The 18144-nt window shown below is 48.5% G+C and overlaps 1 protein-coding gene across 1 annotated transcript in view; it reads right to left on the bottom strand.

Moving 5' to 3' along the window:
• Window positions 1-1410: 1410 nt before the first annotated feature.
• The window catches only part of THBS4 (thrombospondin 4), a 62529-nt gene continuing 45795 nt past the window's right edge, over window positions 1411-18144 (bottom strand). Inside the window, exons 14-22 of the mRNA XM_007518680.3 lie at window positions 15530-15648; window positions 14130-14182; window positions 9632-9825; window positions 8185-8363; window positions 7324-7372; window positions 7029-7225; window positions 5472-5644; window positions 2222-2361; window positions 1411-1672 (exon numbers count right to left, since the gene is read on the bottom strand). Coding sequence (XP_007518742.2) covers window positions 1611-1672; window positions 2222-2361; window positions 5472-5644; window positions 7029-7225; window positions 7324-7372; window positions 8185-8363; window positions 9632-9825; window positions 14130-14182; window positions 15530-15648 — 1166 coding nt within the window. The 3' untranslated portion in view covers window positions 1411-1610. The remainder of the gene's footprint in view (window positions 1673-2221; window positions 2362-5471; window positions 5645-7028; window positions 7226-7323; window positions 7373-8184; window positions 8364-9631; window positions 9826-14129; window positions 14183-15529; window positions 15649-18144) is intronic.

Genomic DNA, 18144 nt, shown 5'->3' with positions numbered 1-18144 from the left:
TCTATGATTAACCTGTGTGTAAGTGTTCTCGTGATTTCGGAGACCTTTCCTGGACACCTACTTACTATGTGCTGGGTATTTTACTGAGAACTGAAGGACCAAGTCTTACTGTAGTCTGCTTAGATCCCAGTAGGGGGAGCCAAATATGTAAGTTCAATGCAACAAAAAGGGCTGGCCTAACAGTCTGTGAGGTGAATGCAGGATGGTATAGAAAAGAGCTAGATACATCTGCTCCCAGGTTAGTCAGGTCACGGAGAAGGGCCCAAAATAAGGAGGTCGCTGAGGTGAGCATGGAATGGTTGTGTGTGTGTGTTTTTTTTTTTTTTTTTTTTTGGCCTCCAGGGTTATAACTGGAGCTCGGTGCCGGCATTCTGAATCCACTGCTCCTGGCAGCCATTTTCCTCCCATTTTATCGGACAGGAGAGAGAGAAATTGAGAGAGGAGGAGGGAAATGGAGGGAGAGAGAAAGACACCTGCAGACCTGCTTGACCACTTGTGAAGCGACTCCCCTGCAGGTGGGGAGCCAGGGACTCAAACCGGGATCCTTATGCTGGTCTTTGTGTTTTATATTGTCTGTGTTTAACTGGGTGCACCACTGCCCAGCCCCCAAATGGCTGGGGCTCTTCTGTGGAGCTACATGTCAAATCGTGCAGCCTAGAAATGGACCTACCCTATGATCCTGCAATTCCTCTCCTGGGGATAGATCCTAAGGAACCCAACACATCCATCCAAAAAGATCTGTGTACACATATGTTCTTTGCAGCACAATTTGTAATAGCCAAAACGTGGAAGCAATCCAGGTGTCCAACAACAGATGAATGGCTGAGCAAGTTGTGGCTTATATACACAATGGAATATGACTCAGCTATTAAAAACTGGTGAATTCACCTTTTTCACCCTATCTTGGATGGAGCTTTGAGGAATCATGTTAAATGAGATAAGTCAGAAACAAAAGGATGAATATGGTATGATCTCACTCTCAGGCAGAAGTTGAAAAACAAGATCAGAAAAGAAAACACAAGTAGAACCTGAACTGGAATTGGTGTATTGCACCAAAGTAAAAGACTCTAGGGATGGGTGGGTGGGTGGGGAGAATGCAGGTCCAAGAAGGATGACAGAGGACCTAGTGGGGGTTGTATTGTTATATGGAAAACTGGGAAATGTTATGCATGTACAAACTATTGTATTTACTGTCGAATGTAAAACATTAATTCCCCAATAAGGAAATTAAAAATAAAAAATCATGCAGCCTGTCGCCATTTGATTCCTGCAACACACTCAACCTCACTCACCTGTTATGTGAAGAAAAACCTTCTGCTAGTGCAGTGTTAGCAGCTGGGGCCAGACCCGCCATCACCAAACCACAAGCCCCCAGCAGCTGTTAATAACAAACATGTTTGTTTTTGTTTTTTATTTTTTTTATTATATTTACTTATTTTTAGAAATCATCTCTTCTTTATTACCACCTCCATATAAAAAGTTTGATAGATCCGGGCTTGGTAAAAGACAGCACAGTGTGTATAAAATTGTAGGAAGTAAAAACAAAAACAAAAAACAAAAAAAACATGGCTTTCGTGTTTGGAAAAGCGGTTCCAGCTCGCTTCCTTGTGTTAGTTGTCCAGGCGATCAAAATTCTGCGTCTGAAACTCTTGGAAGTCCTCTGGGATGGTATCTGCGAGAACAGCAGAGATGTCAGTGCACCTGCCTTGCAGCCCGGGGACTCCTGGTGTACTTTGTACCACAAAGGCATCCTGTAGGGGTCACTGTCTCCCTGCCAATGGGTCCCAAGCCACTTTTTCTTTTCTTTTCTTTTTTTTTCCCCCACCCCCTCACTTCAGGCTGTTCTGTAAGATGCTGGCTCAGAGCCCAGCAGTGCTCATTCACCGGCCTAAAGAAAATTAGCAGGCAGAGTGGATGGTGAATCTGTGATTATGTGTGAACCATAAAGACTGGAAATAAAGACTGCCTGTCAATTAAACCTGACTGAATTCCTCACTGAACTCCAGGCACTGAGCCAAGCAGATAAAATCCACAGAGCTCCAATTTCCTCACCTATCAAATGAGAAAAGTAAGATCTACCTCCGACTTCCGTGACACAGGGAGTATCAGGTGTTAATTAAAATGTGGCACGGGCTCTGGACTTGTGGAAGAGACTAACTAAGTTGGCGTGACTTGATGAATCTGAGTGTGAGGACTAGGCAGGAACAGGAATGCACATTACCATTGCAGCGATACTTAAGGTTGGACCAGATGATGTTTTCTTGGGAGAAGCAGAAAACGCCCAGCCGGCCTCCACGCATGGTGGTGTCTATGGTGACTCCGGAATCAGCCACCAACTCAGAGCCTTCATAAAATCTCACCCTGTAGACAACACAAAGGGGGCCGGTGGGGGGGGGGCGGTGGTGTGTCTCTGTGTAACCCAAACCCAGGTCAGAATGAGATGTCCACAGTGAGACCCAGGGACGTCTCTTCTGCTAGTCACACAGGCCTATCCTATCCTGTCTGCTCCTTCTCTACTCCTTGCTAGTTCACATGCTTTTATTTATTCCCTTTCGTTGCCCTTGTTGTTTTTATTGTTGTTGTTATTGATGTCGTCATTGTTGGATAGGACAGAGAGACAGAGGAGGGGAAGACAGAGAGGGGGAAAGACAGACACCTGCAGACCTGCTTGTGAAGCGACTCCCCTGCAGGTGGGGAGCCGGGGGCTCGAACCGGGATCCTTATGCTGGTCCTTGTGTTTTGCGTCACCTGCACTTAACCCTCTGCGCTACCGCCTGACTCCCAGTTCGCATGCCTTTTCAGGACAAGTGTGTGTGTCCACATCCCAACTCCCGACTCTCCAAAGGTCTCTCGAGACCTGCAGTACACTCAGAGTCGAGTGGCACCTGACAATGAGTTGGAGAAATGACACCTGACCAAGAAGCTTTGAGAAACTGCATCTCGACATCAGACTGAAAAAGCTGCTTCATGTAAGTGTGACAGACATCATTTGGAGGAATCTCTGGGCAACGCTTCTCATCAGGAATGACAGCACTCCCCAAGCAGAATTTTAGAAATATGTGGAGGCACTGTTAGCCGTCGCTGTAGCATCTGGTGACAGAAGCCCGGGAAGGCTTACAAGGCCCTAGAGAGACTCATCAAAACTTGAGAGGCATACTATACATTTAACATTCCTCCAGGCACTGGGGCTGATGAAGAGCCCTATTTATAAGTATCAAGGCCTGAAATATTTTATTTATTTATTTATTCCCTTTTGTTGCCCTTGTTTTATTGTTACAGTTACTATTGTTGTTGTTATTGATATTGTTGTTGTTGGATTGGACAGAGAGAAATGGAGAGAGGAGGGGAAGACAGAGAGGGGGAGAGAATGACAGACATCTCAGACCTGCTTCACCGCCTGTGAAGTGACTTCCCTGCAGGTGGGGAGCCGGGGGCTCGAACCGGGATCCTTCCGCCGGTCCTTGCACTTTGCGCCAGAGGCCTGAAATCTTAACTCTTATTTCTGACCATCAATTGTTTTGTGTACTGTTTTAACGTAGGGGACATTTTCCAGGGTAAATTGAGAAACTCCAGTATTTTTTTTTTTTTGAAAATTGAAGAGTTTACCTTTTTCCAAACCCATGTCCCTACTGTAGTCTTGAAATAACCAACAACAATCTGTGTCACACAGTATCACAGTGATTGGCGGTGCAGGCGCAAATATCTTTTATTCTGTTTCAGCATGGTTGTACTCCAGCAGTGATTTTTTAAGGGTTCAGTGGGATTTTTAGAAATTTAACAAAAGCAGGGGCTGGGTGGTGGCGCACTTGGTTGAGTGCACGTGTTACAAAGCACTAGGACCCAGGTTCAAGCCCCCCTGGTCCCCACCTGCAGGGGGAAGCTTCACAAGTGGTGAAGCAGTGTTTCAGGCATCTCTCTTTCTCCCTATCGCTTCCTCTCCTCTCAACTTCTCTCTGTCTCTATCTCATAACAATAATAATAAAATTAACCAGAGAATACTGCTCAGCTCCGGCGTATGGTGGTTCTGGGGACTGAATCTGGGGCTTCAGAGCCTCAGGCATGAGAGTCTTTTTGCAGAACCAGTAGGCTATATTTCTTATTATTTCACTTTAGGACAAAAGAGGGGGCACTGGGCTGAAAACACTGTGTTACTGTAGACAAAGTACATTTAACATGATGCCTAAGAAAAATATATATATAGGGATTAGCCATCACAATTTTTTTCCAGTAGACTGATTTTCGGCCCTGCTCAGAAGAATGCAATTAGTATTCCCTCTTAAATATGCTACATAAGCCAAGATGTGTGGGAGGGGGGAACGCTCATCTGCAATTTTACAGCAGAAAGTAAACGCACTGTCAAATTTTCAGGCATGTAATCAGAAAGTCTCATAACTTCTGAAATAACACATTTGTTTTAAAATCACCCTTTAGTTAAATGTGGCAGCTTATCCTGGCTTTTTTCTTAAACATTTTTTCTTTTTAAAAAATATTTGTTAATTTATTTCTTTATTATTTATTATTATTATGCTGCCAGGGTTCTTGCTGGGGCTCACTGCCTGTACTACAAATTCAGTGCTCCTGGCGGCCATCCCCCACTCCACCGCACCCCCATTTTATTGGAGAGGAGAGAGGGGGAGTTAGAGAAGAAGAAAGGAGAAAGGTAGACACCTGCAGACCTGCTTCACCACTAGTGAAGCACCCCCCCCCCCCCGCAAGTAAGGAGCCAGGGGCTTGAACCAGGATCCTATGCAGATCCTTGTGCTTTGTACTCTGTGTGCTTAACCCAGTATGCTACCGCCCGGCCCCCTTAGTTTATTTATTATTGTATAGAGACAGAGAGAAATTAAGAGAGGGTGGGGAAATGGAGAGGGAAAGAGACAGAGAAACACCTGCAGTCCTATTTCACAGCTTGGGAAGTTTTTTCCCTGCAGGTGGAGACCAGGGGCTTGAATCTGTGTCCTTGCAAAATGTAATGTGAGCATGTGAGCGCTTAACCTGGTGCACCACTGAGCATGTGAGCACTTAATCTGCTTCACCACTGCCTGGCCCCTGGCCCCGGAGTAGGGTGGGGAGAGAATGTGGAGACCAGACTAGAACAAGACACAGGCAACTTCCCTCATGGAGTTCAGAGTCCAGGAAGGGAGGCTGAGGGAGTCGCTGCAGGGCAGTGCCAAACAGTCACAGATAAGTGATCATACAGGACAGGCGTGGATGGGATGCTAAGAATGGCGGCAGGGGGCAGTGTCACTCCATTCATGAGGAAGGCTGAGCTCTCCCCCATAAAAGGGCTGTTGGCACTAACATTGGTGTGAACCTATGTTTCCCTCCCACCTTTTCCCTAAGGGTGACAGGCTGGGGTCTCCAAGTCCTGGCACATCCTTGACCACTGCTTTGCAAAGGTTCTCTGATGCAGAATGGAGGGTGGGGTGCTTTGCGTCCTATGCACACGGGGAAGGTGGTCCTCCACTTACCTGATGTAGCCCACCTGAGGCCTGTGCTGCAGGAACCAGCGGTAAGACACCTTGTCCTTCCAGCCCACGTTCCTGGAGTCCTTCCACAGAAGCCTGACCTGGTCCCCCGTGTCGCCGGTGTGCCACAGAGAGTTACGGAGATGCTCCCCTGGTCCTGTCTTAGACTTTACAGCCTGGACAAGACAGGAACTAAGCTTTGGTTCTTCCAATCCAGGAGTGTGGAATACCTTTCTCCCATTTTCTATTTCCTTGAATAGTGACTCACAGTTTTCAGTTTGCTGATTTTGCTGCTATAGTGAATGGGACTGATTTTCTGGCTGTCTTCTTTTTCTGAGTTAATGTTCGCATAGAAGAAATGCCACTTATTTATTTATTTATTTATTTATTTATTTTTTACCAGAGCACTGTTCAGCTCTGGTTTATGTGGTGCAGGGGGATTGAACCTGGATTGAGCCTCAAGTATATGAGAGTCTCTTTGCAAACCATTATGTTATCTACCCCCACCTGCCACTGACTTTTGTATGTTAATTTTGTAGCCTGATACCTTGCTATATTGCCTGATAATTTCCAGATGCTTCCTGCTGGATTCTTTAGGTTTTTCTATGTATATTAACCTATCATCTGTAAATAGTAAGAGTTTGACTGCTCTTCCGATCTGTATCCCTTAATTCCTTGTTCTTGCCTGATTGCTATGGCAAGCACTTCTAACACTATGTTGGTGATAGTGGGCGGCCCTGTCTAGTAGCTGATCTGAGTGGGAACACTCTGCTGCAAGTCTTTCACGTCTTTGGTTATTGATTTTATTGATTTTGCTGCTATGGATCCAGCTGCCAATACCCAGGTCCAGTGGAGAAGCAATTACAGAAGCCAGAACTCCCACCTTCTGCTCCCCATAAAGAATTCTGGTCCAGACTCCCAGAGGCGGATAAGAAATAGGGAAGCTTCCAATGGAGCGGATGGGACATGAAACTCTGAAGGTGGGAACTATGGAATTGTTTCCCTGTGACCTTATAATCTTGTTAATCATTAAGTCACTAATAAAAAATTGAAACAAAATGAACAAAGCTTTAGAACAAGGCACACAGACTACCATTCCTGGTTACTGTCAAGCTTCTTGGGTGCAGACAAAAGCCCTGACAGTTTGAGCGCCACTTCTACTGAGGTGACTGACCCCCGACCAAGAATCCACTGCATGTTTTCCCTGCCAAATATCTGGCTTCTGAAGTCTACTTTCTCTCCCAGCAGGAGTGGCTGAGGTAAGCAAAGTTGCCCCTCCACATCTTTCTCTTCCTATCTGTATCCCTTTAATTCCTTGTTCTTGCCCGACTGCTACGGCAAGAACTTCCAACACTATGTTGAATAGTAATAGTGATAGTGGGCAGCCCCGTCTAGTAGCTTCTCTGAGTTGGAAATGCTCTGGAGCCCTACGTGGGCTGAAAATCTCACCACCAGAGTCAACCACGAGGGAGACAATGACTCATTTTCAGCAGCAACTTTGAGCACTAGCATGAAGTCAGTGCCATGTGTGGAGCCCTGGGTGAGCCTCATCACCAGTACCTTGAGCTGAATGCCGGGCTCTGCCACAGCCCGGAAGGGAGTGGCTTGCCAATACGTCTGCTCTGTCTGCTTCCACATGACCACATAGAAGCTGGAGCTATCTTGGTAGCCGAAGATAAAGCCGGCGTAGTCATCGTCTGTCTGCGTGTTTACGTGGAATGTCCCTTCGAAATCAACTCCATTGAAAGCCGTGTACCCTGGAGAGATGAGAGCGAGAGGAGGGGGCAGGTAGAGAAGTCGCGTGAGGATCTGGAAAGAAAGATGGACAGAGGAGAAGTAGAAGCCTTGAACATACCCACTGCCAAGCCAGGATCACTGTTCATCGTCTGCACGATTTCCATGCCCTGCGGAGGAGAGTTGAAGGAATGAGGGGTGAGATTCAAGGACAGGGTGTGAGTCCAGTGAAGCCCAGGGCCTCAGCCATTGCAGGTGAGTGGTCAGCAAAGACTGACCTCCAGGCAAAGATTTTTTTTTACCATCTGAGGACTTGTTCGTTCTGTTCTTGGTAAGCACTCAGAGTTGAGTGGCCATCAGCTGCCAAGCTGAATGAATAAACACTGAATTGGAAAATAGGTTCTGAATGAAGGCAAATTGGTGGGGGATGTGGGAAATTCTGTGAAGTGTCCCTGTGCTTGTCATCTTCAGTTCCACAGCAAGAAGGACACGAGAAGGTCATCTACCGGAAGACTTAGGAGTGTGGCTCTGGGAACAACTTCTTTTTTTTTTAACAAAAGCTTTGCTCACCTCTGGCTTATGGTGGTGCAGGGGAATGAACCTGGGACCTTGGAGCCGCAGGCATGAGAGTCTCTGCCTAACCATTATGCTGTCTACCCCCGCCCTCAACTTCACCTGTTGAACTGCAGTGCTCCTGTTAGTCCTCCCATTTAGAAAGACTCAGTCTTGGGGACAGGTGACACAGCACCCGGCAGGGCACATGCATCACTCTGCACAAGGACCTGGGTTCAAGCAGGGCTGCAGATATCAATTTCCCCCTCCCCTCCCATGTGCACCGTCTCTAAAATAAATATTAAAAGAAGAATCTCGCTAAGGGGGTGCAGTGTCTGGGTGGCTGGCAGCTCCCTCTACACACTGCTGCTCACAGAAGGGCCTGCGTTTACCGGCAACAATGGGGTGTCGCCAGCCATGCGACGCTTACCTGGTTCAGGACCACCCAATTGGGATCAATCTGGGCATCCCCTTCAGGGTCCAGGACCACGGTCTGGTAGGCCCTGAAGTCAGTCAGGGTGACCTCTGCATTCTCTGGGCAGACATCGATCCGATCAATGATATGGTCCTGGTCAAAGTCTGTCTCACAGATGTCTCCCACACCGTCACCTGTGTGGGGACGAGGAAGAACTCAGGAATGCTAGACCCAGGGCCATCCCTGGACAGATGGATGGGGGCTAGAAGGAGCAGAGGCAGGCCGTGTGTTTCCAGTGAGAAGAGTTCCTAAATCACTGAATTCCTGGAGAGGGAGACTCAATGCTCAGAGGAGACGCAATGCTCAGAGGAGACCCTGAGTTCCCTGAGAAGGCGAGCTGAATCTCTGGTCTCCGTTCTGTCCCTGGGAAGCTCTTCTGGTCAAAGGGGGTTGGATTCACTGGCTGGTGGCGTTTCACCTTGGCCTTACATGTAAGCAAATGGCTCGTACGCTTTCTGGATTGTTATGTACAAATGCAGGGAAATGCTTCTCACCGTGTATCTCTAAGACCACACTTCCTGGTGACCATTAAGATCAGTCAGTCCCATAAATGGGCTCTGTTCACCGACACAATGGCATTATGATGAGATGTGAGTTTGGGGCCGGGTGTGGTGGCTCATGGGAGTAGAGTACACACCCTACCACGCTTGAGCACCTGGCATCAGCCCTGCGGCCCACCTGTGAAGGGGGAAGCTTTACACATGGTGGAACAGTGCTGCAGATGTCTCTCCTCTCTTTCTCCCTCTCCTTCTCTTGCACCATCAAAAGAAAAAAAAGGTTGATAGGAACAGAGCTGTGCTGGCACTGTTACTTTTTACTTATGAATTAAGTAAGTAAAAAGCTGTGAGCTTACTGGGCTGTGATAGATGCCTCTTCTCTGGCCCTGCAAGGCACACAGGCATTTGGTCAACTCTACCGTGCCTTTAAAAAAAATAATCTTTAATTTTTAAAAATTACCTTTATTCACTTATTGGATAGAGGCAGTCAGAAATCGAGAGGGCAGGGGGAGACAGAGAGGAAGACAGACAGAGAGACACCTGCAGCCCTGCTTCACCACTCACAAAGCTTTCCCGCTGCAGGAGGAGACTGGGGGCTTGAACCTGGGTCCTTGTGCACTGTCACATGGGTACTCAGCAGGTGTACCACCACCTGGCCCCTACAGTGCCTTTCTATCTGCCCCATTCCCATGTGTCTTGATGAAATGAACAAGTAAGAAGGCAGGAGTGCTTGCTCTCCAGCCCCCACCGCGGTCCTCTTTCTCTGCCACAGCTGCAGACTGGACCATGCTCACACTGACTCGTCTGAGAATCCGCTGCTGTTTCTCAGGGAGAGGTGCCGACGAGTGTGCTTGGCGCAGCCAGCACCCTGGGGGTCTCGGGAAGCCAGGGCTCAGTCCTCTTACTGTTGCCGTCCTCCTGGGCTGGGTTGGGGACCAGCCTGCAATTGTCTGGCCCAGGGGGCAATAGGTCTGGGATGCCGTCATTGTCGTCGTCATCATCACACTCGTCCCCAATGCCATCCTTGTCAGTGTCCAGCTGGGCGCTGTTGATAACGGTGGGGCAGTTGTCTGTACTGTCCTGGTGGCCATCTCCATCGCTGGGGGGCGGGGGGGGGAGAGAAAGCACAAGAGGTTTGTGCCAGAGCTCGGCAGAGGGGAAGAGGAAGCCCGGCTACAGGAGGGAGCGTGTGTGAGGCTTGAGTCAGCCTTGGTGTTTGAGCAAACCCACAAACGCTTGGAGAAAACTGTCTAGTGGGCCTCAGGGGTCATTTCCTCACTTCCTCCACCTGAAAGTTTGGGTGACAGTGAAACTTTCCTGAGCCGACAGTCATCTCCTCCTCAGGATGAACTTTAATTTTTTTTTAACTTATTGGATAGAGACAGCCAAAAATTGAGAGTAGAGGGAGATAGAGAAGGAGAGACAGAGAGACATGTGCAGCCCTGCTTCACCACTCACAAAGCTTTCCCCCTGCAGGTGGGGAACAGGGGCTTGAACCCAGGTCCTTGCTCATTGTAACTTGTGTTCAACCAGGTGCGCCACCACCTGGCCCCTGATTTCTGTGGTTTTGTGCACAGACCCTTCAGTCTCTGGTGGCTGAGAGGTGACTCATGGCAAGACTGCGGGAAGGGGCTGGGGAGTCTCCCTGCTCAGCACACACCTGGCCCAGCAACAGCACTGGATGCCTTGATGGTTGAGTTGCCTGCCTGCAAAATGGAGATTTAACAGTCTACCTCACAGGGGTTTTTTGCCTCCAGAGTTATTGCTGGGGCTTGGTGCCTGCACTACGAATCCACTGCTCCTGGAGACCATTTTTCCCATTTTGTTGCCCTTGTTGTTGTTGTTATTATTATTGTTGTTATAACCATTGTTGTTGGATAGGACAGAGAGAAATGGAGACAGGAGGGGAAGACAGAGATGGGGAGAGAAAGACAGACACCTGCAGACCTGTTTCACCGCTTGTGAAGTGACTCCTCTGCAGGTGGGAAGCTGGGGGCTCAAACCCGGATCCTTATGCCGGTCCTTGTGCTTTGCACCATGTGCTCTTAACCCACTGCGCTACCTCCCGGCCCCCTGTTTGTTTGTTTGTTTGTTTTAAACTAGTGATTTAATAATGATAACAAGATTGTAAGGTAACAGTGGTACAATTCCCACCACCAGAGTTCCGTCTCCCATCCCCTCCTTGAAAGCTTCCCTATTCTTTATCCCTCTCTGGGAGTAAGGACCATTTTGTAGGGTGTACAAAGTAGAAGGTCTCACAGGTTTCTTCTAGAGATCAGGTGATTTAGAATTTTTTGTGTATTGAATTTGAAGATATGCAAAAACAACTCCTAAGTGCATGACTAGCAGAAAGTCCTGCAGTCCCCCTCCCTCCCTCCCTCCCTCCCTCCTTCCCTCCCTCCTTCCTTCGTTTTTCAGATAGAGACAGGTACGGAGTAAGAGCACAGCACCACAGCTCCCCTTCATTGCTGTGTGGCCAGGATTCAAACCTGAGTCGTGCGCATGGCAAAGCGACACACTGTCCAAGTGAGCTGAGCTGTATTTGGTGACTTTTCAGAACACCTGGCCGGTCATTCGAGGAGGGGACAGATGTGAATGCCACTGGGCACACGACAGAGTGTGTATGCCCTTCCTCAGCAGTGACTGTGCAGACTGGGCTTAGGTCTGTTCTTTTTTTTTTTTTTTTTAAATGTACTTATTCATGAAGAAGATAGGCAGCAAGAGAGAGAACCAGATATCACTCTGGTCTGTGTGCTGCCAAGGGATTGAACTCAGGACCTCATGCATGAGAGTCCAGTGATTTATCCACTGCACCACCTCCAGGGCCCTGGCTTAGGTCTCCTCTTCTTTTTTTTTCTTTTTTATTTACTTATTCCCTTTTTGTTGTCCTTGTTTTATTGTTGTTGATGTCGTCGTTGTTGGATAGGACAGAGAGAAATGGAGAGAGGAGGGGAAGACAGAGAGGGGGAGAGAAAGACAGACACCTGCAGACCTGCTTCACCGCCTGTGAAGCGACTCCCCTGCAGGTGGGGAGCCGGGGGCTCGAACCGGGATCCTTACGCCGCCGGTCCTTGTGATTTGTACCACGTGCGCTTAACCCGCTGCGCCACCGCCCGACTCCTGCCTTAGGTATCTTCTAAAGCACTTATCAGACCCCAGATTCTGTGGCTGTGGAGTCAGCTCAGTGGTAGAATCTGAAGACTCACATACATGGGAGCCCAGTTTCGATTCCTGGCACTGCATATGCCTGAGTGGTGTGCCAGTGAGTTCTTTTTCTCTCCCATTAAATAAATCTTAAAAAAAAAAAAAAAAAAACTCATTCTCTCTCCACTTGGTTTTTCATCCCAGGCCTAAGCCTCTCTGAGTCTCTGAGTGAGTACATTCTTTGAGCTGACAGACACTTCCCAGAGGTTGCTCCACCAGGGCCTGTCCTGGGATAGGGAGAGAGCTCCGAGGCCAGAGTTCATGCCCTTCCTGTCACAGTTCCCTGAGGGCATGGGGGGGGGGGCGGTGCTCTGGGTCCGAGAGGCACAAGGCCACCCTGAACAAGCCAAAGACGCCTAGCTCAAGATGAAACTCCTGCGCACACAGCAGGGCTGCTTTGCTAGCCAGGAGACCGAGAGTCATTTCCATCAGCAGCCATTCTTTCCAGCCCTGAACATTTTCTTTCTGCAAAAACAAGCAGTTCCTGTCCTCCTCCCTGAGGTTCAGACCTGTGGGAATTGCAGTGGAGCAGAATGAGTCATTTATTTTAGGTAAAAATATAGAGGCTGGTGGGATGGGGCCTTTTAGAAATGACTGCTGCTAGTACTCAGAGTTCAGGGTGACCTACAGTGGGAGGCACCGCCAATGTGTGCCAGCCCCAAGTTCCACTCAGAAGTAGACACATCCGGTCTCAGACTGTGCCACTGACTGTACCTCCTCTTCCGCTATGGCAGCAAGGATAACTCGGCCACCACCTTCTTCAGGCTACCCAAGGGCCCTCCTCCCAGATCTGCTACCTCTGTAAGAATTCTCCCCAAGGAGAGAGACAAAATCCTGTAGAGCCCTGGGGGCCACGTCCCTGGGAAGACCTGCACCAGCCTCTTTTAAAAAATGTATTTATTTTTTTTATATTTATTTATCAGATAGAGACAGTCAGAAATCAAGAGGGAAGGGAGTGACACACAGAGAGAGAGAGAGAGAGAGAGAGAGAGAGAGAGAGAAAAAGAGAGAGGGAGAGAGAGAGAGACCTGTAGTCCTACTGTTGAGGGATAAAGTACCACCTAGAAATAGGAGTGGTTACAGCTTAGAAAGTTGGAGGTGGGACTTGGGTTTTAAAAAGCTAGACCTCTGAGCTTTCTGGCCCTTTGCCCAGACCACCAGCACCGTGGAAGTGTTTGCCTCCTCCTTCCCCTTCCCCTTCTCCTCCCTCCTTCTCTTCCTCTTCCTCTTCCTTCATCTTCTTCTTCTTCTCTCTCAAAACTTTAAGATACCTGAATATTTATGCCCTCTCCTCAATTCTTTGTTGAGAAAACGCGTGATGGACCTTTTTAACACTGGGGGAGCAAACGTCTTCCCCCTTTTCCCTTAAACATTACTTCACCACTGGCAAGGCTTTCCCTTTGCAGGTGGGGACTGGGAGCTCAAACCTGGGTCCCATGCATTGTAACATGTGTGTTCAAGCAGGCGCACCAGCACCAGCACCCCCCCCCCCCCCCAGCATAACTCTGTGATGCTATCCTTACAGTATCTGATCTAGTCCCCTGCCTTAAATGTAGAACTCCATCTGTGCAGGGGGCTAGGAGGGTTGACAAAATTCATTTGCAAAGAATAATTCCACCCAAGTCAGGGAGATTGCATGGGGAGATTCCAGGGCAGTGGAACAACAGTGCAAACAAACCCACAGCTTTCTGTTATTGTGGGGGTGATGGTGAAGTCTCACTGAGCTGAAGGAGCCTAACAATGAAAGAGCTACCTGCGTCACAGAAGCTATGTCCTCTTGACGGACTTCCAACTTCCCAACAGTCCCATGAGTTCTAAGGTTACTGCCACCCCCATTTTACAGGCCAGAAAACCGAGGCACAGAGAGATCAGGCACCTTGCCCAAGGTGAGCCAACTTGCAAGCAGAGGAGCTGGGAAACATGGAAATCCGGAGCGCACCTCTCAACCATGGTGCTCCGCACAAGCTCTCCCGTGACAGACACTCACTTGCAAAGGACCTACTAGCCCCACCGGATACCGTCACCCCATACCCAGGAATATGTGGTGACTCCAGCCTGCAGAAGTGCCTCTGAGCCAGCAGCAGCTCCATTCAGGACAACCCTCACGTGCGTGTGTGCGGTTGGTGGCCAGAGAAAGCTCACACTCCCTCCCTATCTTGCCACTTGCCTCTCTGCGGCCAGGGCACATGCCGTACATACCTGTCTTGATTGGTGTCACAGGAGTCCCCAACCAGATCATTATCCACATCGGACTGCAAAGAGAACAGCAAGTGTGGTCACGAGTCGGCGGGCCTACATGTTGAGACTGTTCCAGAGAAGGGAACTGGGACCTGTTACTGTTGGCTCTCAGGAAACATTGATTTGTAACTGGCGGGGCGGGGGGAGAGGCAGGGGTACAAAATCTGCAAAAGGACAACTCCATATTGGTGTAGGCACCATGCTCAGCTTTAAAAAAAAAAAAAAAAAAAAAAAAAAAAAGCCTTTCCAAAATACCAGGCTTGGTGATGGGCTGCCCACACACCAGATGAGCTGATTGAAGAGGCTGCAGGGCTGCGGGGCGGCAGGTGGAGACGCGGGGCTCTGGCACGGGCCGGAAGAGAGCCAGCTGCCAGGGGCACGGCGGCAAGGCAAGCTGGTGGTGTTCTGCTTCCACGAGTTGGAACTGAGCCCGAATGCGAGTGAGTCACAGAGAATAACAATGACTCCCCTCTCTTCCTAGGGCTCTAAAACACATGACGCATCACACCCAGTTATCCAGACCGGAAGCGGATGTGAGGAGGGAGATTTAATGTGTTGGTAACTGACCTCATCTGAAGTGGCCATACACAGGGTGTGTCGGGCCTTGGGGGATCAAAGACAGTCAGTTCTCTGTGGTAAATTCCCATGTGACAGTTTCCATTCAGCATAACAACAACAACAACAACAACAAAAATCTTGTTTGGAGCATCATTAAACTATTAACAAGTGTGAGACGAGTCCAGGGAACCTCTGTAATGTTTTTATTCCTTGTAGATCCCACTTTATTATTTCTTTTTTTTGTCACCAGTGTTTCAGTTGGGCTTTGGGGTCTGCATGACTCCACTCTACCCGGAAGCCATTATTTATAGAGATTAAGAGAAAGGGAAACGGAGTCAGGAGGTAGCACAGCGGGTTAAGCGCAGGTGGCGCAAAACACAAGGACCGCTGGAGTAAGGATCCCGGTTCGAGCCCCTGGCTCCCTATCTGCAGGGGAGTCACTTCACAAACAGTGAAGCAGGTCTGCAGGTGTCTGTCTTTCTCTCCCCCTCTCTGTCTTCCCCTCCTCTCTCCATTTCTCTCTGGCCTATACAACAACAATGATAACAATAATAACTACAGCAATAAACCAAGGGCAACAAAAGGGAATAAACAAATAAATAATAAAAAAAAGAGAGAGAAGGGGAAACATCAGTGGCACTTCCCCACCACTTATAAAGCTTCCCCCACGTGGGCACCGTCAGGCAGGAGGCAGAAACAATCAGCTGGGTCTACGGGCTCTGCTGTGTTTCTCTAGAGAAGGTTTGAGATGAGCCTTGGCACGGTGATGTCCAGAGTCTGAGATCCCCCTGCCTCCTACCAACCTGGTTAGGATTGCTGACATCAGGACAGCTATCGCAGGCATCCCCCACGCCGTCGCCATCCTGGTCTCTCTGGTCACGATTGGCAACTTTCTGGCAGTTGTCCAGAATGTTTTTAATCCCTGTGGAAAAAAGAATGCTTCCCTGAGCCAGGCACACATCAAGGCCATGGCTGGAACATCTATGTCTAGTTGCAGGAGAGAGCTCAGATCGACAGACATGAGGTGAGTGACTTCTGCCTGGTGCAGCCCCACAAGACTACTGTCTTTCTCAGTCGTTACCCTGAGGTGGTTTGGAAGGATGGATACTGGGAGACTGAAGAATGTACATATTTGGGAGTTACTCTCTTCCCTGATAGAGCTTTTTAGTTCTTTTTCCAACTGTGAGACCATCTCCCCAGACAATAAACCTGGGTCCACCTACATATTAGCTGTCAGGCTCAGGTAAAACTAGTAGCCATAGGCCCCTTGGAATATACCTAAAATAGACCTACTAGCTTTTTCCAAAACAGAGACCCCAAATCTTCATTTGCAATATTTTTGCCTTTAGGTTCATGATTAGTCAACAATTTGTTCTGCTTTATATTTTAACTCTTTTTCAGCCACCAGGTTCCATATGATACCATGATGCCAACCTGACTTCCCTGGGCAGATAACTCTACTATGTGTCCTGGAGCCTCACCTCCCCATAGCCCTGCCCCACCGGGGAAAGAGAGAGGCAGGCTGGGAGTATGGATCCACCCATGTTCAGCGGGGAAGCAATGACAGAAGCCAGACCTTCCACCTTCTGCATCCCACAATGACCTTGGGTCCATACTCCCAGAGGGATAAAGAATAGGAAAGCTATCAGGAGAGGGGATGGGATACAGAGTTCTGGTGGTGGGAACTGTGTGGAGTTGTACCCCTCTTATCCTATGGTCTTGTCAATATTTCTATTTTATAAATGAAAATTAAAAAAAAAAGAAAGCTAAAGGCCACTGAAGCACCTCCATGCTGCCACATTATCATGTACTAAAGGCTGACATGAAATGTGCTATTATTGCTCAAATGTGTGTGTGTGTGTGTGTATTAAATATTAAATAGGCTCTCTGCTATCTGATAGATTAATAAAGAAATGGATGTTTCTGATACACCAAAAAAAAAAAAAAAAACCAAAAAACAATGGGGAGGTACCAGTTGGTGGCACACTTGGTTAAGTGCACATAGTACGAAGTGCAAGGACTTGCTCAAGGCTCTGGGTTTGAGCCCTTGGCTCCCCACCTTCAGGGGGTCTATTTCATGAGTGGTGAAACAGGTCAGCAGATGTCTTTCTCTCTCCCTTTCTCCCTTCCCCTCCCCTCTTAACTTCTCCCTATCCTATCTAGTAAAATGAAGGGAAAAAATGGCCACCAGGAGTAGTGGATTTGTAGCACCAAGCCCCAGAGATAATCCTGGAGCCAAAAGAAGAAGAGAGGAGAAGGAGAAGAATGAGTGAATGAATGAACAGTGGTCTGTGGCATGCATTCAAAATGGCAATGTTCAGAGCAAGGTGAGATCCAGAGGGATAGGCGGACTGGTCTTGGAGAGCGAGGCTCTTGTTGGTGTGAGCTGCATGGTGGAGGGCTTGGGCAGCAATGTCTTGGACCCAGGCTATCGAGTCCCTCTTGCCCATCCCGGTATCCACCAGGCCTGCTCCTGCCTCCCTCCTGAGATCTAGGTTCTATCATTCGGAATGTTAAGACTGTAGACTCAGGTAACTACCTCACTTCCCAATTTTATCTTCAGTTCTGTCCTACCGGTAGCTCTAAAGTGGTGGGTGTGTGCACAGGCATGGTGGTGTTTGGAGGAGAGGACTCCTTTGAGGCCAGGTGGTATGTGTCTGAGAATCTCTCACACCCAGTCCAGTGCTTTTATACTCTAAGCCAGACAGGAACAGCTATCCTTCCTCATGTTCTGCCATTCTCTCTCTCTCTCTCAATTTTTTTCAGTATGCATTTTTTAAATACTTTTTAAAATTTTTGTGATCTTTATTTATTGGACAGATACAGCCAGATATCAAGAGGGAAGGGGGAGATATAGAGGGAGACAGAAAGAGAGAGACACCTGCAACTCTGTTTCACCACTTGCAAAGCTTTGCCCCTGCAAGTGGGGACTGGGGTCTTGAATCTGGGTCCTTGTGGGTTGTAACCTGTGCACTCAACCAGGTGAGCCACCACCTGAGCCCTGCTCTGCCAATATGAATTCCCTTCACCAGCTCCTGAAGCCAGGCAGTGCCACCACCCTGCCTGGGTTGACCCTGCTTTCTGGGAAATGTTTCATTCTCTGCAGGTGAACCTGGTCTAAGCTCTGTGGTCTATAGCCCTGCTCACAGCTCTCTCATTCAAGTCTCTGCTTCTACGTCTCTCACATGTGAAAAGTATGAGGGGAAAGTTCTCATCTGGAAGACGGATACCACACAAAGACATGGCTGTAACACACACTCCCTCAAAGGATTCCCACAAACTTTCTGGCAATGACAGAGTCCCAGCAATATCCAAGGTCATGAAACACCAAGCAGTGGGTTGTGGAGTCACTGTCCACAGAAACAAAGTGACGCTGGGCCCTCAGACACAGGCCACGTGGAACCACCTGGTTGGGAAA

Source organism: Erinaceus europaeus, chromosome 11 (genome assembly GCF_950295315.1).
Source record: "Erinaceus europaeus chromosome 11, mEriEur2.1, whole genome shotgun sequence".
Classification (NCBI taxonomy): domain Eukaryota; kingdom Metazoa; phylum Chordata; class Mammalia; order Eulipotyphla; family Erinaceidae; genus Erinaceus; species Erinaceus europaeus.
The sequence above is the reverse complement of the archived record's forward strand: the minus strand, read 5'-3'. Positions and strand labels throughout refer to the sequence as shown.